We start from the raw sequence: 25,208 nt of genomic DNA on the forward strand, positions 1-25,208 counted from the left end.
AAAATAACTCACTATGCTTTAAGAATGATTATTCTATAATTTGGCTATTCTATACTATTGCTAATGTAGCAGTATCTTCTTTTATATTTTGGAACTATTGTAAAAGCCATTTGGGCCCAAATTGTTCTTGTTCCAAAGTTTTCTTCTTCAGATATTTTTACTAAGAAGTGACTGTCCTTAATGATGTAGCAGGATTCTGATGCCCATTCTGTTAATTCAAGAACTTCACACTAGACTTATATACACATTTAAATATGCATTTCTTCTTTTGTCCAAGTTCAGAACAGATGTGGATGAACGTTAGCATTTGAAAGGCCTAGAATAATTAATTTGCAAATCAGTTATTACACTGTGATGATGAAAGATGAAATTTTAAAAATCTCATATATCAAAAGAATAAATGGGATCACATTATTAAGTAGCATTTGATGTTGATTAATAGTACAGTATTACCTATCTCAAATTCAAATAAGAGATAGTGTGTATTGTGGAATAATTTTTAACTGTGAAAGATAGTTATGTAATACTCCTCTGATATATAAAAGGGGTTGAAGTCCAGAATATCTTTTTCAGTGTTACATAAGACATAATTAAAATACATTAGTTAAAAAAAAACTTAACTACACTATCACCTATGTTTTTGGCTGTCCCCATATTTATTTCTTTCTCTTTTTTCCAACTTCTCTTACTTTTTTTGTCTCTACATTATAGGTGATGAACAAAAATAGCATGTAGAAAAAGGTTTCCAGTTCTCCTTTATTCCTGCTGCCTCAGTCATCTACTTCTCTGTTCACAAACATGACTTCAGTTTTAAAAACCTTGTTTTGTGATGCTAAAAAGTAATCATTCCCATTAATTAAAATTTATCATAGGTCTATGAGTGAAAAAAGCATTGTCTGTATTTTATTTAAAATAAAGTTAAGTGAAAAAAATGGGCATTAGGTTGTAGCAAGTGTATATTTATATTTTGAATATAAGTTGGAATCTTAAAATACATTCAAATTTTGACATATGCTAAGGTTATAATTTTAGAATCAAGATCTTAAAAGTATTAAATTTAGTTTCTGGTCTTTGCAAAATAATTTAATATATTTTAATTTGCCACGGTAAGATAAGGCTAATTGTTTTAACTAGTGAAAAGTTAGAATGTTGATACTTGGAAAATATGAAGAGAGGACTATAATATCAAATCCAAGGCAGTGTTTTCTTTTTTTAAATAAATTACTCCTCCTGGTAAATTATATATTTTAATTGTAGTGATTATTGTTTTATAATTAAATTTTACACTTGGCAGATGGACCAAAGTTCTCTGTGTTTATCTATAAGCATACGTTTGGTTATGCAGGTAATCCAAATAATACTTTATAGTCCTGTTATATATGAGCATTTTTATGTATGTGTGTGTATATTTAGATATTTCTTACTAATGTTCAATAATGAGTAAATAGATATTTTGGACAAATACTGCAAATTCACTTCCTATTGCTGTTTTTTAAGATGATAAATTATGATTTGCTTCAGGAATATAAGCTGATAATTTTTTAGATATACATGAGATCCTTTTCACTAATGATCCAGGGGAAGATATAAATTAAAATCTTAGAACTGGATACACTGATGCAGGTCTTAGTTCTATCTAGGTTATTGTTTCAAATTCTTATCATGAAGCAAATATATATGAAAGCCACTTAACATTAGTGTAATCAAATTTGAAATATTAGAAACAGAATTGTGGTAAAGATAAGAGGAATAATGGACTTTTCAAGTGTTTTGGATAGCCATGCCTCTGAATTAGCTTATTATCAATTACATGATGGGCAATTTGCTAAATAATCCAAAAGAAAGGACAAAGCAAGACCAGTAAAGACATTTGCCCAATAATTCAAAAGTGGGGCAAAGACCAAAAAACAATTTTTTCCCATTACACCACCATGGGAAATAAACAAATTAATGTACTTGTATGGATAATTTTACAGTTTCCAGTGAAGTTTTCTACTATTTCACTTAGATAATGTTTTTTAAAACACGGTTGGACAGTAACCATTTATTATAGTTGGTCGTATTTTAAAATTACATATATGTTTTACTTAAATACAACATATACATATTCTGTCCAAAAATAGCAAGTTTAACACCAATCTGAAAGGGTGAATGGATACAGTTGGACATCTGGACTAGACTGAGGAGCTGTTTAATGTGCAGCCCGAGTAGGGCCGCATGGGAGAGAGTACAGAACTGACTGAATGCTGGCGAATTTGCTTAAGAGTAATCAAAATGGCTTTGAGGCAGTATAAATTTCCTAGTTTTTAAATATACCATGTACCTGATGAAAAAGCAAATAGCTTTATACAAAGACAGTTAAAAGAAGGAATATATATGTTTTTTGAATCCATAGGGACATTACAAATGTCATGGGGAAGTATTAATGTAATATTAATATAAAAGAAAACTGTACATAATAACATCAGCTGCACGTAAATGATTGCTTTCATTTCTTTAAAAAGGCTTATTTATTATGTTTAAAAAAATTAATGTACAGTTCTTCAAACATATGGATAATATCTATAAAATATAGTGTACATACTAATTTTTGATATTCTAATTTTTAAATTTTTCTCAAAAAAGTTATTCAAAGTACCTTTTAGTTCATCAGATCCTATTAAAAGATAATGTACCATACCCTAAAATCAGCACATAAAGTTTGAGGCTTAGCCATATAAAAGAACTGTAAAGATAAGTGCTTTCTAAAGAAAATGTTCTGTCTCAAATTATCAAGATAAAGGTCTGAGAATTTTCAGTAGCAGATTTCATCTTCTGTGAACAAACAGATTATATTTAGGATCAATATAAGGTTTATTTAATATTTCTATAGTAAGGTAATATTTTAATATCATCATTTTGAGTTTAAATATGTAGAATTTAAACAATGGAACTCTGTAGAGACATTGCAAGGTTTCTCCTTATTTAGCAACAGAACAGATTAAAGAGAAATCAGATCAAAACATAAAATTCAGATAAAAGATTCAAGTTAAACAACAACAATGATGTGAAATCAACAAAAAAATTGTCTCACCTGAAAATCTTCCATTAATTTGGGGAAAAGGTGTGACAGGAAAAAAATATTTAAATCCTTTTCCATTAGATTAAAAGATTACTGATTTCTTATCCAATATTATTGGAAATAAAATCCTAAATATTTAGAAAAAGGGATATGACCATGCTAAAAAGCAAGTGAGTCTCTGTATAGGAAGTGTGATGGTAATTGACCTGAGAGGATTTTCTAAAACTATTTTAATATAGTTATGAACATGTTAGCATAAAAAGTACTAAATATACTGAAATTTGTCATCATCCTGTTAAATTGTGTACACAAAGAAAGTAGGAGATGCTCTAATAATTATCTCTTCTTTTTGGTACTTCTTAATTTACAAATATATTAATTCAATTTACATTTCAGTAAAAGGAGAGAGAAGAAAACACAAAATCAAGCAAGTTAATAAGTCAATATTCATTATTTAGTCTCTGTATAACCTAATTTAATATTCATAGCCCCTTCATAGATTGAGCTTTATTCTCCCAATTTTATAAATCCAGAAACTCAGATTTAATGATGTTGAATAACTTGCCCATGTTACAGGCTTGTAATTATAGCATAAGGATATGAACCCATGTCTTTTGTTACTTCATTATAGCCAGATGAAAAGATCTTTCAGGGAAATAACAAATCAATCAACTCAAGAATCATATATTAAGGATCCATCATTATAGTCACTTAATAGGTTCATAGCTTTGAGACCAATTGTCTCCAAAGCTTTCTGCATCTGCAAAATGGGGGTAATAATACCTAATTTGTTGTTACTGTAAATGAAATTTGTGTAAATTTCCTGGGACTCAGCAAGACTTTACTAACAGGAACTATTATTATAGGGAATACAAAGTAAGAGAAAACCCATTCTTGACCCCAAGGAACTTAAAAAACTATTTGGGTAAATAAAGTTTACATGTGGCACACATATAACAACTAGAAAGCAAGCAAGATATAAGCAAGGACATGATATGTGGTATGTGGTATAGCTTATGCCATCTTATTAGATTTATGATACTGTAGATTTAAATATCCTGTAGTGGAAATTTTCCTTTATTGAGAAGAAAAAGGGAAGGCCACTTCAAAATAATTGACTTCTCTAGCATGTACACTCTGGAGGTGTCTACATCTAACAATATATTGGGTGAACAATGGAAAGCAACTGCATGGACAGAAAATATAAAAAACATGTGTAAGTAGGTATTTTGAAAGGTATAAATGAAAGACATTATTTTAGAATAAGTGACTATGATATTCTGATTCAAATGAGAATAGAAATACCTAGGAGTTTCATAATCATTAGATAATGGGATCCCTAATAAGCAGTAGAGGATAGTGAGTGAATAGCTTTAGGACCATTCACTATTCAAAATAAATAAACTTTATTTCTAACTCTGGTACATACTATATATCTTAGCACTTAACCTTTTTAATCCTCATTTTCTCATTTGTAAAATGGGCATAATAATAACAATTACTTTACAAGGTTGTAATAATTAGGAATAATATTTATTAATAAGTCATTTAATACTCTAACATAGGAAGCTTGAAAGGCTATACACTAACAGGTTTTCTGAGATTTAGAGTTAGTTATATTAATCAGAAAGAAAAGAAAATCCCTCTTCTGTGAATACAACCTTGAGTAACACAGACATTTGTGGATTAAGAATAAAAACTTTTAATTTAAAGTCATTACTCCAAGTATCTGTGCATATGACCCATATATAAGTACTTTCAGTTGAATAACCACATTTATTAAAAACCCATTATATGTAAAGTGCCTTTGCATATGCTGAGAATATAAAGGTAAGACATCATCTCAGCCCTCAAGGAACTAGAAAGTTAATGAGAGAAATAAAATATCTTATATGGTGTATAGTAGGATATTAGATATAATGAAGTAATAAGTTAGATTTGGAAAGTAATAAGTACCTTTAAGATACCAAACTCCATTTTCAGAAAGTTACTCTGGAAGAGTCAAGTAGATTTTCATTTCCAACAAAATGAAGACTAGATTTCCTTAAAAATCTTCCCAAAACATAACAAATAAACTGCTGGCTAAAATATTTTTTTAAATATACTTTAGAATTCAGAGTTGCACTGATAAGAAGGTAAGGGAAATCTGCAGAGACCAAAAATAGGGAAAGTGAGTCTTGATGCCAGCTGTTGTGGGGGGCATCCACTGATCTCTAGTATGTTATTTTCCTGGGGCTGCTGTAATGAAATATTACAAACTGAGTTGCTTAAACAACAGAAATTTATTGTCTCACTCTTTAAAGCTGAGAAGTCTGAAATCAAGTTAATTTCTTCTGAGGGCTGAGGGAAAATCTATTCCATTCTTTTTTCATAGCTTCTTGTAGCCTCAGGTATAACTTGGCTAGTAGATGCTGTTCATCGTGTTTTCTCAGGCTTCCCTTTGTATGTGTCTACTTCTGCATTCAAATTTCCCTTTTTTATAAGAATACCAGTCATAATGAATTAGGGCCTACCCTAATAATCTCATCTTAACTTGATCATCTGTTAAGACTCTATTTCCAAACCAGAACACATCCACAGGTACTGGAAGTTAGAAGTTTGACATTTGTTAGAGGGACAAAATTCAACCAATAACATTTGATAACCTCAAGTATTAGTTTTAAAGAGACTCAAGGAGAGGAAAAAAGACAATGCTTAGGGCAACTGTGACCTGGAAGACTGACAGAAGGCCCCTTGACAAAGCCAGAACTGCCAAAGGATAATACACTCAAGGCAAAGTTAAACTAAATGTCAAAATATTTTGCCTACTTTATTGTTTATTTTCTTATTATTGAATTTTGAAATTCCTTTGAATATTCTGGATACAAGTTTTTTTTTTTTTTAATCAGATACGTGTTTTGTAAATATTGTCTCCTAGACTGTGGCCTGTCTTTTTGTGTAATCATATCTTTTGAAAAGATGTCTAATTTAATGAAGTACAATTTATCAATTTTTTTCTTTTCTGGTTCATGCTTTGCATGATCCAAGAAATCTTTGCCTAAACCAGGGAAATAAAGTTTTTCTCCTAGAAGTGTCATGGTTTTAGAATTTACATTTAGATCTGTGATCTATTTTAAGTAAATTTTTATACATGGTGTGAGGAAAGGGTTAAAGGTTTTGGGGTGTTTGATTTTGTTGTTGTTGTTTTTTTTTTTTAATAGGTATATCCAGTTACTCTTGGATCATTTGTTGGAAATACTATCCATAACCACTGAATTATCTTGACATCTTTGTGGGAAAATCAATTGACCATCTATATGTGTAGGTCTAATTCTGACTTTTTATTCTGTACCACTAATATATATGTCTATCATTATACAAAAAAAAAATTTTTTTTTTTTTGGCTAGGCTGTACAGATTGTGGGGTCTTAGTTCCCTAAACAGGGATTGAACTTGTGCCAGGGCAGCAAAAGCACTAAGCCCTAACCATTGGACAACCAAGGACATCCCTGTACAAGTATCATAGTCTTACTATAGCTTTACAGTAAGTTTCAAAATCAAGTAATGTGAGTTCTCCAACTGTTCTTTTCCAAATTTAATTTTGATATTCCATGTCCTTTGATTTCTATATACGTTTTCAAATTTTAGGTTTAGCATGTCAAATCCTCAAAATTGATTAGGGTTATGTTGAATCTATAAATTAATTTGGCGGAAATTGACATCTCAGCAATTTTGAGGATTTTGACCATGAATATCTCTCTAATTATTTAGGTTTAAATATTTCTTTCATTAATATTGTGCCATTCATCATATATAGATTTTGCATACATTTTGCCAGACTTGCTCCTATTTCATATTTTTATGCAGTATACATTTCAGTTTGCAATTGTTCATTGCTAGCATATAGAAAATCAATGACTTTTGTGCTTTAACCTTATATCCTATAACCTTGCTAAACTCACTAATTATTCTAGCTTCTTTTTGGTAGATACTTTTTAACTGTCAACACAGATAACCATGGGTCTATAAATAAAGACAGGTTTCATTTTTTTCCCCTATCCAATCTGTATGCCCTTTATTTCTTTTTCTTGTCTTACTGCACTGCCTATGACCTCCAATACAGTGTTGAATAGGAGTGGCAAGAGAGCACTTTCTTCAGTCTTTCACCATGATACTCAGTTCAATTCAGTCGCTCAGTCGTATCTGGCTCTTTGTGACCCCATGGAGTGCAGCACGCCAGGCTTCTCTGTCCATCACCAACTCCTGGAGCTTACTCAAACTCAAGTCCATCGAGTCAGTAATGCCATCCAACCATCTCATCCTCTGCCATCCCCTTCTCTTGCCTTCAATCTTTCCCAGCATCGGGGTCTTTTCCAGTAAGTCAGCTCTTTGCATCAGGTGGCCAAAGTATTGGAGTTTCAGCTTCAGCATCAGTCCTTTCAGTGAATATTCAGGACTGATTTCCTTTAGGATTGATTGGTTGGATCTCCTTTCAGTCCACGAGACTCTCAAGAGTCTTCTCCAACACCACAGGTCAAAAGCATCAATTCTTCGATGCTCAGCTTTCTTAATAGTCCAACACTCAATCCATACACGACTAGTGGAAAAACCATAGCTTTGACTGAATGGACCTTTGTTGGCAAAGTAATGTCTCTGCTTTTTAATATGCTGTCTAGGTTAGTCATAGCTTTTCTTCCAAGGAGCAAGTGTCTTTTAATTTCATGGCTGCAGTCACCACCTGCAGTGATTTTGGAGGCCAAGAAAATAAATTCTCTCACTGTTTCCATTGTTTCCCCATCTATTTGCCATGAAGTGATGGAAGCGGATGCCATGATCTTAGTTTTTTAAATGTTGAGTTTTAAGTCAGCCTTTTCACTCTCCTCTTTCACTTTTATCCAGAGGCTTTTTAGTTCTTCTTACTTTCTGCCATAAGGGTGTCATCTGCATATCTGAAGTTATTGATATTTCTCCCAGCAATCTTGATTCCAGCTTGTGCTTCAACCAGCCCAGCATTTCTCGTGATGTACTCTGCATATAAATTAAATAAGCAGGGTGACAATATACAGCCTTGCTGTACTCCTTTCCTGATTTGGAACCAGTCTTTTGTTCCTTGTCCAGTTCTAACTGTTGCTTCTTGACCGGCATACAGATTTATCAGGAAGCAGGTCAGGTGGTTTGGTATTCCCATTTCTTTAAGAATTTTCCACAGTTTGTTGTGATCCACACAGTCAAAGTCTTTGGGGTTAGTCAATAAAGCAGAAGTAGATGTTTTTCTGGAACTCTGTTGTTTTTTCAGTGATCCAACAGATGCTGGCAACCATGATACTAGTTCTAGATTTTTCATAGATGCCTTTTTATCAGTTTAAGAAAGTTTTCTCTTATTCTTAGTTTGCTGACAGTTTAAAAAATCATAAATGAATGTAATTTGTAAAAATTTTTCCTGCTTTTCTTCAGGTGATTTTTTGTTTTAGCTTCTCATAGACGTGAATTACATTGGTTTTCAGATGTTAAATCAACCTTGCATTCCTAGAACTCTCACTTGGTTTTTATTTTTTTACTTCTTACATATTGCTGGTTTTTATATGCTAATATTTTGTTAAATATTTTAATGTTTATTTTCATGAATGTTATTGGCTTATAGTTTTGCTTCTTCTTGACATCTTGATATAGATGGAATATTTGTGTCCCTGCCCAAATTCATATGTTGACACCTAATGCTCAATGTGATGGTATTAGGAGATGAGTGCCTGTGGGAAGTGCTTAGATCAGGAGGGCAGACCCTTCATGAATGGGATTAATGTTCTTATGAAAGAATGTACCCCCTAGAGCTCCATAGTCACTATCACCTATGAACCAGAAAGCAGACCTTCACCAGACATTGAACCTACCAGAGTCTTAGTCTTGGACTTCCCAGCCTCTAGAACTCTGAGAAATAAATTTCTGTTGTTGAGAATTCCCTGGTAGTCCAGTGATTAGGACTCTGAAGCTTTTACTCATGAGTTCTGGGTACCATCCCTGGTCAGGGAGCTAAGATTCCACAAGTAGTGTGGCACAGCAGAAAAAAACACAGATCTGTTGTTAATAAACCACCTAGTCTATGGTATTTTGCAGCCTGAAAAGATAAGATACATCTCTCTCCCTCTCTGATTTTGGTAGTATGATAATGCTGACCTCATAAAATGAGTTGGGAAACGCTCCCTCTTCTGGTTTATGAAATAATTTATATAGAATTGGCATTATAACTTTCTTGAATGTTTGGTAGAATTCACTAGTGAAGCCCCTGTGGCCTAGAGTCCTCTTCATGGCAAAATTTTTATCTACAGATTCAAAATTTAAAATAGATACAAGCTTATTTAGGTAACCTGTTTATTATTTAATAAGATTTGTTAGTTTGTGTTTTTAAAGGAATTTGTCTATTTTATTTTTGTTGTTAAGTTTATTGAAAATACATTGGTCATAATATTGCTTTTTTTAATGTCTGTACTATAGGTAGTTATATCCTCTCTTACATTCCTGATGTTGACAATTAATATCTTCTCTCTCTTTAATTCATTTATTTTGATCAATTGACGATATCATTATACCGAACTTTTCAGAGTCAGTTTTTGGCTTCACTGATTTTCTTTATTGCTTTTTTTTTTTTTTTTTTTGCTTCAGTTTCACTGATTTCTGCTCTTACCTTGATTATTTTCTTTCTGTTTGCTTCCAGTTTAATTTGCTCTTATTTTCCCTTTTAAATAGAAGTTTAGCTGATTTACAATATTGTGTTAGTTTCAAGTGACAGCATAGTGATTTATTATTTTTTCAGATTATATTCCATTATAGGTTATTTTAAGATAATGGGTATAATTCCCTGTCTGTATAGTATAGCCTTGTTGTGTATATATTTTACATATAGTAGCTTCATCTGTTAGTCCCACACTCCTAATCTGTCCCTCCCCACTTCCTCCTCCCCTTTGGTAATCACGAGTTTGTTTTCTTTATCTGTAAGTCTGTCTCTGTTCTTTATATAGATTAATTTGTGTTATTTTTTAAAATTTTATTTTTTTCATTTGTTTAATTTTAAAATTTTATGTATTTATTTTTAGCTGCAGCACCATGCAGCATGCAGGATATTTAGTTCCCTGGCCATGTATCACATCCATGTGCCTTGCATTAGAAGCATAGAGTTTTAACTACTGGACTGCCAAAGAAGTCCCTGTGTTATTTTTTAGATTCCACTTGTAAATGATATCATACACTATTTGTCTTTCTTTGTATAACTTATTCTGCTAAACACAGTATTCTCTAGGTCCTTCAACATTGCTGCAAATGGAAGTATTTGATTCCTTTTTATGGCTGAGTAATATTCCATTGTGTATATGTACTACATCTTAACTGAATCATCTGTTGATGAGTACTTGAGTTGTTTCCATGTCTTGGCTATTGTAGATCATGCTGCTATAAACACAGAGGTGCATGTATCATTTCAAGCTGGCATCTTTGTTTTTTCCTGATATATACCCAGGAGTGGAATTGCTGGGTCATATGGTAGTTCTATTTTTAGTTTTTTAAGGAACCTCAATAGTGGTTGCACCAATCTACATTCCCACCAACAGTATATAAGGAGGGTTCTCTTTTCTCCATATCCTCTCCAGCATTTGTTATGTCTAGATTTTTTGATGATAGACATTTTGACCACTCTGTTATGATACCTCACTGCAGTTTTTGTTTTTAATTTTTAAAAATATTTAAAACTATTTATTTGTTTTTGGCTGTGTTGGGTTTTTGTTGCTGCGCATGGGCTTTCTGTAGTTGTGGCTAGCAGGGACTACTTTCTAGTTGTGGTACATGGATCTCTCATTGTGGTGGTTTCTCTTGTTGCAGAGCATAGGCTCTAGGCATGCGGGCTTCAGTAGTTGTGGCACATGGGCTCAATAGTTACAGCTTGCAGGCTGTAGAGAGCAGGCTCCGTAGTTCTAACACATAGGCTTATTTGCTTTGTGGCATGTGGGATCTTCCTGGACCAGGAATTGAACCCATGTCCCCTGCATTGGCAAGCAGATTCTTAACCATTGGACCACCAGGGAAGTCCCCTTATTGTAGTTTTGGTTTGTATTTTTCTAATAATTAGCAGTGTTGAGCATCTTTTCATGCACTTGCTAGCCATCTGTATGTCTTCTTTGGAAAAATGTCTGTTCAGGTCTTATGCTCATTTTTTATTGGTTGTTTGTTTTTGATATTGAGTTATATGAGCTGTTTGTGTGTTTTAAATATTAACTTCCTGTTGGTTGCATCATTTGCATTATTTGCTCTTATTTTCTTAAAGCAGAAGCTTAGATGATTGATTTCACATATTTCTTATTTTCTAAAAGAATCAGTTGCTTCTCAAATTTCCCAACATCCAACAAATTCTGATATGCTCTGTTTTCAATCAATCAAAAATATTTCTAATTTTCTTATGACTTACACTTTGATCCATGGGCTGTTTGTACTATGGCCAGAAAATATACTTTGTATTATTTCAGTTGATACCAACTACATCAGCCATATCAACAAATGTGAATGGCCAAAAAACATTAAATGAGAAAAATGAGGAATCTTTAATAATTACTGAAGACAGCAATACACAGAGAAGTTATAAAAGTTATGAATTATATAAAGCAAATAACAGCAACTTCATAAATAACTTATCATTATAAATTAGTTAGTACTTATACGAGGTGCAAGGAAAAATAGACAGAAACATACTAACATATGATTCTTAATCTAACACGTGTCAATTTTAACTAAAGGTGTAAGACTCAAAAAGTCTTAAACAACACAATAAATATGGTAGCCCTAATGCATATATCAATCTTTACACTCTGATAATAGAAAATATGCCTGCTTCTCAAGGGCACATGAAGCATTTATGAAAATTAGTCACATAGTGAGCAAAAAAAAAAAAACCTCAACAAAAGGTAAATATATTACAAACTAGATTCTCTTATTTCACTTAAGAAAACTAAAAATAAATAGCAATTTTTTTTTTTTTTTTGGTCTCCAGAAAATGTTTTACGTAACTGCTGCTGCTGCTGCTACTTAGTCGCTTCAGTCATGTCCAACTCTGTGCGACCCCATGGACTGCAGTCCCGCAGGCTCCTCCATCCATGGGACTCTCCAGGCAAGAATACGGAGTGGGTTGCCATTTCCTTCTCCTTTTATGTAGCTGTGTAGCTTAAATATTTTGTTTTGTCATTAGAAAATATAGAGTAATGATCAACAATTCCTTGTTTTTCAGACCCTCTATCTTGTGGCATTAATAATAATGGCAGTTAACATGTATTGTAAACTATGTGCCAGATACTGTCATCTTTTTAAAAATTTTTTATTTTACATTGGAGTACAGTTGTTTAACAATGTTGTGTTAGTTTCAACTGTATAGCAAAGTGATTCAGTTATACATATACATGTATCTAATCTTTTTCAAATTTTTTTCCCATTTAGGTTATTATAGAATATTGAGCAGAATTCCCTCTGCTATACAGTAGGTCTTTATTGGTTATCTATTTTTTAATTTATTCATTTATTTAAATATTTTATTTTATTTTGGCCGTGCCACATAGTATGTGGGATCTCAATTCCCTGACCAGAGGTCAAACCCATGACCCCTGCAGTGGAGGCTTGGAGCCTTAACCACTGGCCCGCCAGGGAAGTCCAGTTATTTATTTTAAATAAAACAGTGTGTCAACCCCAAAATCCCAGTCTGTTACTCCCCATATCCTTCACACCTGGTAACTAAAAGTTTGTTCTCTAAGTCTGTGAGTCTGTTTCTGTTTTGTAGATAAGTTCATTTGTGTATATATATATATATATATTTAGATTCTGTATATAAGTGATATCATGTGATATTTGTCTTTCTCTGTCTGACTTAACTTCACTTAGTATGATAATCTCCAGGTCCATCCATGTTGCTGCAAATAGAATTATTTCCTTTTTCTTTTACTTAGTTCTTTATTTTTCCTCAGTTTTAAAAAAATTATTCATTTTTTAATTGAAAGATAATTGTTTTACAGAATTTTGTTGTTTTCTGTCAAACCTCAACATGAATCAGCCATCAGTTCAGTTCAGTTCAGCCACTCAGTCATGGCCGACTCTTTGCGACCCCATGAATCTCAGCACGCCAGGCCTCCCTGTCCATCACCATCTCCCGGAGTTCACTCAGACTCACATCCATCGAGTCCTTGATGCCATCCAGCCATCTCATCCTCTGTCGTCCCCTTCTCCTCCTGCCCCCAATCCCTCCCAGCATCAGAGTCTTTTCCAATATCCACTCCCTTTTGAACCTCCCTCCCATCTTGGCTGAGTAAATATTCCATTGTATGTATATACCACATCTAAACAAAATCTTCTTCCAACTACATATTTTATAAATTTCTCACAAACAACTCTTGGCTATAAAGGAAAATAAAATTGAAAAATCCAAAAATTTCTGAAAAAATAATAATAATGGGTAGATGTCAGAATCTCAGTGACATAAATAAAGTAGTGGTCAGAGGAAAATATCCTTAAACACTTATATCAATAAAAATGAAAACACATGAATTAGTTTTTAAACTTAACAAGCTAGAAAAGAAAAATCAAATGGAATCAGAGGGAGGACATAATATGTAAAAGCAAATATTGAGGTAGAACACAAAGAAACTGTACAACAAATAAGCTTCTTTTTCTTTGGGGAATGTAAATAAAATAGAAAAATCACTAGCTTTCCTATCAAGTGGCAGAAGGTATACATATGCAAAATAAGAAATGACAAATAGAAAATAAACAGTAATACAGAAAATATGAAAACAAATAATGAAAAACTACTTTTCACAACTCTATGCAAACACATTTGAGTATAGTTAAAAATACATAATTTCTAGTAAATAAAATTTACTAAGATTGACCTCAATGTAGATAAAAAGCTTAAATAAGCCAATTTCCACAGGAAAAAAAATAGAAAAAATTATCAAAGAAGTAGCTCTCAAAAAAGCAATATTATATGTTTTACAGACAAATTTTACCAACTTCTCAAACACAAATAATGACAAGCTCACTTAAATTATTCCACAACATCATAAAAAAAGAAAAAACTTAAATGCTATACTTGATAAAGATAGGAACAAAGAAAAATACTGTGGTAGATTGAGTTATATGACCAATTACTCATTGTTCCCCATATCTATATGCTTTGCCAGGTGAATTTGCTATTCCTCTCACAAGAAGCAGACTATATTTTCCATCCCCTTATATTTAGGCTCAGTCATATGATTTGTGTTGGCTGATAGGATTGTTAGCTTTTGTTGGTTAACTGACCACCCAAAAACTTAATGCTTAAAACAATAAGATTTATTATTTAATATGGTTCTGTGGATTGACTAGAGGGTTCTTCTCAATTTGATCAGTTTACATAAAGTTGGATAGTCTAGAATGGTTTTTAAACATTTGACAAAATATTCAATTTCATTCAAAATTATATAAATGCAAAGTGAAAATATAATTCTCATTGATAACTTTGGTAGGAAATTTTTAATTTAGTAAAAAAAATGAACAGTGTATTCTGTTGGTGAGGCTAGGGGAAAACAGGCACTCAAATCATTATTGGTGGGAATAAAATAGTGGTACAACCTCTCTGAAGTAAATTTGACAACACATAATAGATGCATTTGAATAAATGGATAACCAAAATATGATACATTCATAAAATATAATATTTTCAGACAAGAGGGAATGAAGTATTGATATATGGTACAACATAGAGGAACCTTGAAAACATTATGCTAAATGAAAAGAAGCCAGGCATAAAAGACTACATATTGTATGATTCTATTCATATAAAATGTCCAGAATAGGCTATATACACAGAAAGTTGTCAGGGGCAATTGGAGGGGGAAATAGGGAATGACAAAGGGCATAGAGTTCCATTTGAAGTGAAGTGAAGTTGCTCAGTCGTGTCCGACTCTTCGCAACCCCATGAACTATAGCCTACCAGGATCCTCTGTCCATGGGATTTTCCAGGCAAGAGTACTGGAGTGGGATGCCATTTCCTTCTCCAGGGGATCTTCCAGACCCAGGGATCGAACCCGGGTCTCCCGCATTGTAGGCAGACGCTTTACTATCTGAGTGATAAAAAAGTTCTTGAACTAGATAGTGGTGATAGCTACACAATTTTGTAAAAATGCCAAAATCACTGAACCATTCATTTTATTAAAAGGGTGAATATTATGGTGGATGTATTATATATAAAATCTTTTTCAAAAAGAAAGAGACAAAAAAGACAAAATCAGAACCCAGAATGTGTCTGTGCCTTTACTTGATACAAAGATGATGATGAGTCTAAATAGTATATGTTCTTTAGTTTTGAAGGGCTAGAAGAGGCTGTTTCTTTATTTCTCTCAGTGTGAATGAGGAAATGTATTTCTTTTGGTTACCTCACTATCCCTAATTCCTACCATAGTGCCTAGAACATGGTAGACACCCTGTAAATATGTATTGAAGAATGAAGGAGAGAGTTAAGAAATGTTATTTTGTAATCACCAGTGTAATAGTACTTAGCTAGAAATCACTATGTGAAAGTTTGCTGGGTAACAAGATACTTATGAAACCAAGCAGGACCCTGTGAGACTCCTGGGCACAGAAACTTTCCTATGTCCCTGTTTCTTTTTTTTTTAATTAATTAATTAATTTTAATTGGAGGATAATTACAATATTGTGATGGTTTTTGCTATACATCAACATGAATCAGTCACAGGTATACATGTGTCCCCCCCATCCTGAACCCTGCTCACACCTCCCTCCCCTCCCTATCCCTCTGGGTTGTCCCAGAGCACTGGCTTTGGGTGCTATGCTTCATGCATCAAACTGCCACTAGTCATCTATTTCACATATGGTAATGTACATGTTTCAGTGTTACTCTCTCAAATCATCCCACCCTCACCTTCTCACACTGATTCCAAAAGTCTATTCTTTATGACTGTGCCGCCTTTGCTGCCCTGAATGTAGGATTATAGGTACCATCTTTCTGAATCCCATACATATGCATTAATATACAGTATTGTCTTTCTCTTTCTGACTTACTTCACTCTGTGCAATAGGCTCCAGGTTCATCCACCTCATTAGAACTAACTCAAATGTGTTCCTTTTTACAGCTGAGTAATATTCCATGACTTCCCTGGTAGCTCAGCTGGTAAAGAATCTGTCTGCAATGCAGGAGATGCCAGTAGACAGGGGTTTGACTCCTGGATCAGGAAGATCCCCTGGAAGAGGAAATGGCAATCCACTCCAGTATTCTTGCTGGGAAAATCCCATGGGCTGAAGAGCCTGGCAGGCTATAGTCCATGGATTTGCAAAGAGTCAGACATGACTGAGTAATTAGACATGCACAGCTTAATCATAATGTGTTTTGCTGTGGATGACATTCATTTATCCTTCTTGGAACATATTGAACTTCTTGAATATGTAATTTCTTATCTTTGGTCAAAAAGCACATGCAATATTTCATTGTGTATATATACCACAACTTCCTTATCCATTCATCTGCTGATGGACATTTAGGTTGCTTTCATGTCCTAACTATTGTAAATAGTGCTGCAATGAGAAATAAACATCAAATGCAAATCAAAATGACAATGAGGCATTATCTCATACTGGTCAGAATGGCCATCAACAACAAGTCTACAAACAAATGCTGGAGAGGGTATGGAGAAAAGGGAACCCTCTCGCACTGTTGGTGGGAATGCAAACTGGTACAGACATTATCGAGAACAGTGTAGAGATTCCTTAAAAACCGGAAATAGAATTGCTATACAACTCAGCAATCCCACTGCTGGGCACATTCCCTGTTTCTTTTAGAGAAATGACTCCAGCCTTCATGATCCTTGCTGAGTTCCAAAAGGCAGATTGAACAGTTGCTAATTAGACAAGGGAGGGGGATACAGAAATAAGGGAGAAGCAGAAGTAATAGTGCAGGCTTGGGGGCGTTGTCCTGATGCTACCTCAAGGGATACACAATATAATATCTTTGACATCTTTGTTGTTGTTCAGTTGCTAAGTCCTGTCTGGCTCTTTGAAACCCAATGGACTGCAGAATGCCAGGTTTCCCTGTCCTTCACTATTTCCAGGAGTTTGATCAAACACGTGATGATTGAGTTGGTGAGGCCATCCAACCATCTCATCCTCTGTCACCTCTTCTCCTCCTGCCCTCAATCTTTCCCAGCATTAAGATCTTTTCCAATAAGTGGGCACTTCCCATCAGGTGGCCAAAGTATTGGAGCTTCAGCTGTAGCATCAGGCCTTCCAATGAATATTCAGGGTTGATTTCCTTTAGGATTGACTGGTTTAATTTCCTTTCAGTGCAAGGGACTCTTAAGAGTCTTCTCCAGCACGACAATTCAAAAGCATCAATTCTTCGGCACTCAGCCTTCTTCATGGTCCAACTCTCACATCCATACATGACTACTGGAAAAACCATAGCTTTGACTATATGGACCTTTTTCAGAAAAGTGATATCTCTGCTTTTTAATATGCTGTCTAGGTTTGTCATGGGCTTCCTGATGGGTTGTGCGTGCATACGTGCTAAGTCGCTTGTCATATCTGACTCTTTGCAACCCTAAGGATTGTAGCCCGCCAGGCTCCTCTGTCCATGGGATTCTCTGGGCATGAATACTGAAGTGGGTTGCCATGCCCTTCTCCAGGGAATCTTCCTGATCCAAGGATCAAACCCGCATCTCATATCTCCTACATTAGCAAGTGGGTTCTTAACCACTTGCACCTGTAAAGGATCTGCATGCAATGCAGGAGACCCTAGGTATGATCCCATTACTTCATGGCAAATAGATGGGGAAAAAATGGAAGCAGTTACAGATTTTATTTTCTTGGGCTCCAAAATCACTGCAGATGGTGACTGCAGCCATGAAGTTAAAAGATGCTTGCTTCTTGGGAGAAAAGCTGTGACAAACCTAGATAGCATGTTAGCAGAGACATCACCTTGCTGACAAAAGTCCATATAGTCCAAGCTATGGTGTTCCCAACAGTCCTGTACGGATGAAAGAGGTGGACCATAAAGAAGGCTGAGCACCAAAGAACTGATGCTTTCGAACTATGGTGCTGGAGAAGACTCTAGAGAGTCCCTTGGACAACAAGGAGATCAAACCAGTCAATCCTAAAGGAAATCAACCCTGAATATTCATTGGAAGACCTGATGCTGAAGCTGAAGCTCCAATACTTTGACCACCTTGATGGTCAAATACTTTGACCATCATCAGTACTTTGATGCAAAGAGCCAACTCATTGGAAAAGGCCCTGATGCTGGGAAAGACTAAGAGCAGGAGGAGAAGGAGGTGACAGAGGATGAGATGATTGGATGGCATCATTGACTCAATGGACATGAGTTTGAGCAAAGTCTGGGACATAATGAAGGATAGGAAACCTGGTGTGCTGCAGTCCATGGGATCATAAAGAATCAGACACCACTGAGCAACTGAATAACAAAGGTTTGTCATAGCTTTCCTTCCAAGGAGCAAGTGTCTTTTAATTTCATGGCTGCAATCACTGCCAGCAATAATTTTGGAACCCAAGAATATAAAATCTGCCACTGTTTCCACTTTTCCACTTCTATTTGCCATGAAGTGATGGGACTGGATGCCATGATTTTAGTTTTATGAATGTTGAGTTTTAAGCCAGCTTTTTCATTCTCTTCTTTCACTCTCATCAAGAGGCTCTTTAATTCCTCTTTGCTTTCTGCCCTAAGAATGGTATCATCTGTATCTCTGAGATTGTTGATACTTTCCCAGCAATCTTGATTCTAGACAAAAACTCTCAACAAAGGGAAAATTCTTCACTCCAGAGAAGAGCACCTAAGAACACCTAAGATTAAAGGAAGTAGAGAAACTCATCAAGAGACTACCTGAAATCATATCAAAGGAGTGCAGACCCTGTACACACCCTAATCCTTATCAGCAATCCTGGCCTTGAACCATTGCTATAAAACTTCTTCAGAATCCTCCCAAGTGGGGACTCATAATTTTTCAGGGCATGAGTCGGTATTCTCTTTGGCCTGACAAAGAACTAAAGCTATTCTTTTATAAAGTAAATGTTAGACACTCAATTGTGTCCAACTCTTTGCGACCCAGGCACTTTAGCCAGCCAGGCTCCTCTGTCCATGGAATTATCCAAGTAAGAATAATGGTGTGAGTTGCCATTCCCTTCTCCAGGGGTATCTTTCCAACCCAGGGACTGATCCTGGGTCTCCCACATTGCAGGGAGATTCTTTACCATCTGAGCTACCCCAAAACTCTGTCTCCAAGATTTGATTCAGCACAAGTGCGCAGAGGCTGAGTTTCTGGCATCATTTATATGATCTCCAAGATCACCCTTAAGATTGCTTATTAATCACAAAAGGGAATCGTATAATTATAATGGAGATCTCTTGAACATCACTTTAATCAATGATCAAACTAGGCATGACTCTAATGGAATGAAATGATATTAAAGCATCTCCTGATAAGATACAGGGGACAAACACGACTGTTGTTCACTCAGTTGTGTCCGACTCTTGGAGACCCAATGGACTGCAGCATGCCAGGCTTCCCTGTCCTTCATTATCTCCCAGAGCTTGCTCAAACTCATGTCCATTGAGTTGATGATGCCATAAAACCATCTCATCCTCTGTCATCCCCTTCTCCTCCTGCCTTCAGTCTTTCCCAGCCTGAGGGTCTTTTCCAATGAGTCAGTTGTTCACATCAGGTGGCCAAAGTATTGGAGCATCAGCTTCATCATCAATCTTTCTAATAAACATTCAGGGTTGATTTCCTTTAGCATTGACTGGTTTGATCTCCTTGCTGTCCAAGGAACTCTCAAGAGTCTTCTCCAGCACCACAATTTGAAAGCATCAATTCTTTGGCACCCAGCCTTCTTTATGGTCCAACTCTCAGTCTGTACATGACTACTGAGAAAACCCTAGTTTGGACTACATGGACTTTTATCGGCAAAGTGATATCTCTGCTTTTTCATATGCTGTCTAGGTTTGTCATAGCTTTTCTCCCAAGGAGCAAGCATCTTTTAATTTCATGGCTGCAGTCACTGTCTGCAGCTTTTTTGTATAGCTCTTCTGTGTATTTTTGCCACCTCTTCTTAATATCTGCTGCTTCTGTTAGGTCCATAACATTTTGTCCTTTATTGCGTCCATCTTTGTATGAAATGTTCCCTTGGTATCTCTAATTTTCTTGAAGAGATCTCTAGTTTTCCCCATTCTATTGTTTTCCTCTATTTCTTTGCATTGTTCACTTAGGAAGGCTTTCTTATCTCTTCTTGCTATTCTCTGGAACTCTGTATTCAGATGGGTATATCTTTCCTTTTCTCCTTTGCCTTTCACATCTCTTCTTTTCTGTCATTTGTGCACAGTGCTACTTATGTATTGTATACATAATATTACTTATGAAATTTCTTGCCCAAAATGTTTAACCAGAGTCTAATTTTGAAAGGCAATCAGACAATAAACAGATTGTGAGATATTCTATGGCTCAACCCTTAAAAAATATCAGTGTTATCAAAGAAAAAATAGATTTACAGTGACTAAAGAGATGATACATGCAGCAACATGCATGGTCTTGTCTTGGATCCTTGATTGAATTAAAGACAACTTTAAAGAACATTTTTGGACAACTAGGGAACTTTTAATGTGGACTGTATATTGGACAATATGAATGTATCAATGTTAAATTTCCTGAGATAATAGCAATGTGATTATTTTCAAGAATATCCTTGCTAGAAGATACCAAAAGCTGGCCTTTGAACAGGTTAAAAAATATTCATAAACCTTTTAGCTAGGTTGATCAAGAAATAGATAATACAAAAATTAACCACTATAGATTTTTAAAGGATAAAACAAAAATTATGAACAAATTTATCTTAATAAATCCAAGAACCTGAATGAAAAGTACACATTTCTTCTTGGTAATAACAGATAAACAAATTAACAAAATTGAATCAAGAAGAAATATAACTTTGATGAGTTGCATAGTGTTTTACCTATTAAGGAAATTAAATTCTTAGTTTAAAACTTTAATGCTAAGGTAACTCTGGTTCCAAATGACCTCAGTGATTTGACTTCATAAAGTTTAAGGACTTCATAAATTTTCATAATGCTAACCCTGCACAAACTCTTTCAGAAAATAGTAGAAATACTTTCCAGTTGATTTTATGACATAAGCATTACCCTGATACCAAAACTGGGCATCAGAAGAAAATAAAGCTATTGAGTATCTCTCATAAACATGGATAAAACACTTCGTTTCAAAATATTCACAATTAGAATTCACTAATATATAATATAGCCTGAGGAAGTAAAGTTTAGCACAGAAATGCAAGGTTGGTTTAACATTCAAAGGTCAATCACTTTAATTCACTATGTTAGCAAAATTCAGGAGAAAACTCATATAATCATCTCAACCGATGTAGAAAAAGCACTTGTAGATACCCATGCATTATAAAAAGTAATAATAAAATGGACGTCTTTAACCTCAACAGGGCATCTATGCAAAAATTATGACTAACCTCATTTGTAATGATTAGACTCAGTGTTTTCCTCCATCAGATCAGGAGCATGGCAAGGATGTACATTCTCACCACTTCTATTCAATGTTGTGTTGGTTATCTTAATGAGTGAAATAAGCAATAAAAAGAAATAAAAGGCACAGACATTAGAAAGGAAGTTACTTTTTAATGTCATAAATTAACTTAACAAATGAACTTAACAAAATATGTTCACAAGTTATACATTTCAAACCACAAACACTGGCAATAAGTTTTAAAAATAAATGGAGAGATATAGTGTAATGGACTCATGGATTAGAAAAGTCAGTAGCACTAAGATCTTAATCTTCTCAAATTGATTAATGGAGTCAACAGAATCACATTCAAATGCCTAGAGGGTACCCTTTGTTAGAAACGAACAACTTGATTCTATAATTTGAATGAAAATACAAAGCTCCTAGAAAAGTAAAAATAATTTTGAAGAAAACAATAATGTTGGAGGACTAACTCTACCTGATTCCTAGGTGTACTATAAAATTCACAAATATTTTACGCAGCAAAGGAAACCATAAACAAAACAGAAAGACAACATATGGACTAGGAGAAAATATTTGCAAATAATGCAACCAACAAAGGCAAATTCAGGGAGCTAATGAAGGACAGGGAAGCTTGAGTGCTACAGTCCATGGGCTTGTAAAGAGTTGGACACGACTTAGCAACTGAACAACATACAACTCAATAAGAAAAGCCAATTCTATTAAAAAATGGGCAGAAGATGTAAGTAGACATTTATTTGAAAAAGGCATATAGGTGGCCAATAGGTAGATGAAAAATGCTCAACAGCACTAATTTTTAGAGAAATATAAATCAAAACTACAATGAGATATTACCTTACTTTGGGGAGAATGACCATCATTTAAAAACCTACAAAAGACAAATTCTGGAGAGGGTATGAATAAAAGGGAACCTTTGTAAACTGATGGTGAGAATGTAAATTAGTGTAGTCACTATGGAGAATAGTATAGGAGTTACTCAAAAAACTAAAAAATATAATTCCATATGATTTAGCAATCCCCACTACTGGGCATATGTCCAGACAAAACTATAATCTGAAAAGATGTATGCATCCCTATGTTCATAGCAGCACTATTTATAATAGCCTTAGACATGGAAACAACCTAAATGTTCATCGAAAGATGAATCGATAAATAGATATACCATACACAGAGACACATACCCACAAGAATATTATTTAGCCATAAAAAATAATGAAATCACTTGCAGTTACATGGGTGTACCTAGAGCTTATCATACTAAGAGAAGTAAGTCAGAAAGAGAAAGGCAAATATCATAAGATATCACTTATATTTGGAATCCAAAATATGACACAAATGAGCATATCTATGAAAGAGAAAAAAACTCACGGACGTAGAGAACAGACTTGTGGTTGGCAAGGAGAAGTAAGAGTTGGATTGAGAGTATGGAACTAGCAGATGCAAAATACTATATTTAGAATAGAGAAGCAATGAGATCCCATTGTATAGCAAACTATATTCAATATGCTGTAGTAAAGCATAATGGAAAAGAATATGAAAAAGAATGTTCTGTATACCAGAAACTAACACAGCATTGTAAATCAACTATACTTCAATTTTAAAAAGCCATAATGGAAAATAATTTTTAAATACTTCAGAAATAAAAGATACACAAATTGGAAAGGAAGAAGAAAATTATCTCTGCCTATAGATGATATAAGTACAAAACACTAAAAATTCTACAATCACACACACTTTAGAGTTCATGAATCAATTTAGCAACTTAGCAAAGTTGCAGGTTACAAAATTAACACACGTAAGCCAGCTGCATTTTTATACACTATCAACGAACAGTTTAAAAAGGAAATCAAAATATAATTCCATTTACGATAGTTTCAAAAAAGAATAAGATGTTTAGAAATAAGTTTAATCAATATTGCACACTGAACATTACTGAAAGGAATTTTTAAAAGGAATTAATAAATACATAAATAAATGAAAAGACACCCCATATTTATGAATTATAAGACAATACTATTAAGATGACAATATTATTAAGATGACAATATTATTAAGATGACAATACTACCCAGAGTACTCTACCAATTTGATGTAGTTCCTATCAAAATCCAAACATTTTTTTCATAAATAGAAAAACTCATTATAAAATCCATATGGAATTTGGGGGACTCCAAATAATCTAAACAATAAATAAGAATAAAATTGGAAGACTCACACTTCTTGACTTTAAAACTTACTACAAAGTTGCAGTAATCAAAACAGTGTGGTACTGGCATAAGGATAGACATAAAAATCAATGGATGGACTTCCCTAATGGTCCAATATGCCTGCCATTGCAGGGGACACAGGTTCTTTCCCTGGTCTGGGAAGATTCCACATGCCATGGAATGCTACTGTGCACCACAATTACTGAGCCCGCCCTCTAGAGCCTGCAAGCTGCAACTACTTAGCCCATTTTCCCTTGACCCCATGCTCCAAAACAGTGAAGACCCAGTGCAGCCAAAAACAAAACAAATGGAACAACACCAACAAACACCACACAATGGACTAGAATAAAGCCCTCTCCCCCGGAAAAAGAACCTAGAACTGTATTCGCACATAATGGTCAGAATGAATTCAATACTGTTGCCAAGATCATTCAATGAAGGAAAGAAGAGGTTTTTGTTTTTTAACAAAACTTACTAGGAAAACTGTACATCCACATGCCAAAGAATTATATTAGAATATTACTTTACACCACATAAAAAATTAACTCAAAATGACTCAAAGACCCAAATATAAGAGATTTAACCATAAAACCCCTAAAATAAAACATAGAGGGAAAGCTTCATGACATTAATTTTGTCAGTGTTTATTTGATAAAACATAAAAAACACATGCAACAAAAGAAAAAATAAATTGACCTTCACCAAAATTAAAAACTTCTGTGCACCAAGGGACAGTGTAAGGAGAATGAAACCACAACTTACAGAGGAGAAAAATATTTCCAAATCATATAACTGATAAGGGATTAATATCCAGAATATAGAAAGAACTCTTACAACTCAACAACAACAACAAAAAATCCAGCTTTAAAATAGGCACAAGATTTAAGTAGTCATTTTCCCAAAGAAGAAATACAAATGGTCAATAAGGAAATGAAATGGTGCTCAACACCACTGATTGTTAGGGAAATTAAAATCAAAACCATGACAAGATGTCACTTCACACTTGTCAGGATGATTATTACTACTAAATGAAAATGACAAGATGACATCAATAAAATAGAGCTTTCATTTCATAGAGCATTTTTGTTGGGAATGTAAAATGACACAGTTGCTGTGGAAAACAGTTTCCACTGTTCCTCCAAACATTATAGAATTACCAGATGACCTAGTAATCTATTGCTAGATATATACCCAAAAGAATTAAAAGCAAAGAATCGGATATTTGTACCATGATCAGAGTAGTATGCTTTTTTTTTTTTGGCTGTGCCATGTCTTAGTTGCAGCACTTGAGATCTTTAGCTGTGGCACATGGGATCTAGTTCTCTGACCAGAGTTTGAACCTGGGCCCCTAAATAGGGAACACAGAATCTT

General features: G+C 34.4%; 1 protein-coding gene across 3 annotated transcripts in view; it reads left to right on the top strand.

Moving 5' to 3' along the window:
* C1H1orf185 (chromosome 1 C1orf185 homolog) overlaps positions 1-25,208 on the top strand; it is a 187,165-nt gene that overhangs the window by 2,043 nt on the left and 159,914 nt on the right. For all 3 annotated transcript variants that reach the window (XM_060408847.1, XM_060408849.1, XM_060408855.1), the window contains one exon: positions 6,262-6,361. In XM_060408847.1, coding sequence (XP_060264830.1) covers positions 6,358-6,361 — 4 coding nt within the window. In that variant the 5' untranslated portion in view covers positions 6,262-6,357. The remainder of the gene's footprint in view (positions 1-6,261; positions 6,362-25,208) is intronic.

The sequence above is a fragment of the Ovis aries genome, chromosome 1 (assembly GCF_016772045.2).
Source record: "Ovis aries strain OAR_USU_Benz2616 breed Rambouillet chromosome 1, ARS-UI_Ramb_v3.0, whole genome shotgun sequence".
NCBI classification, from domain to species: Eukaryota; Metazoa; Chordata; class Mammalia; order Artiodactyla; family Bovidae; genus Ovis; species Ovis aries.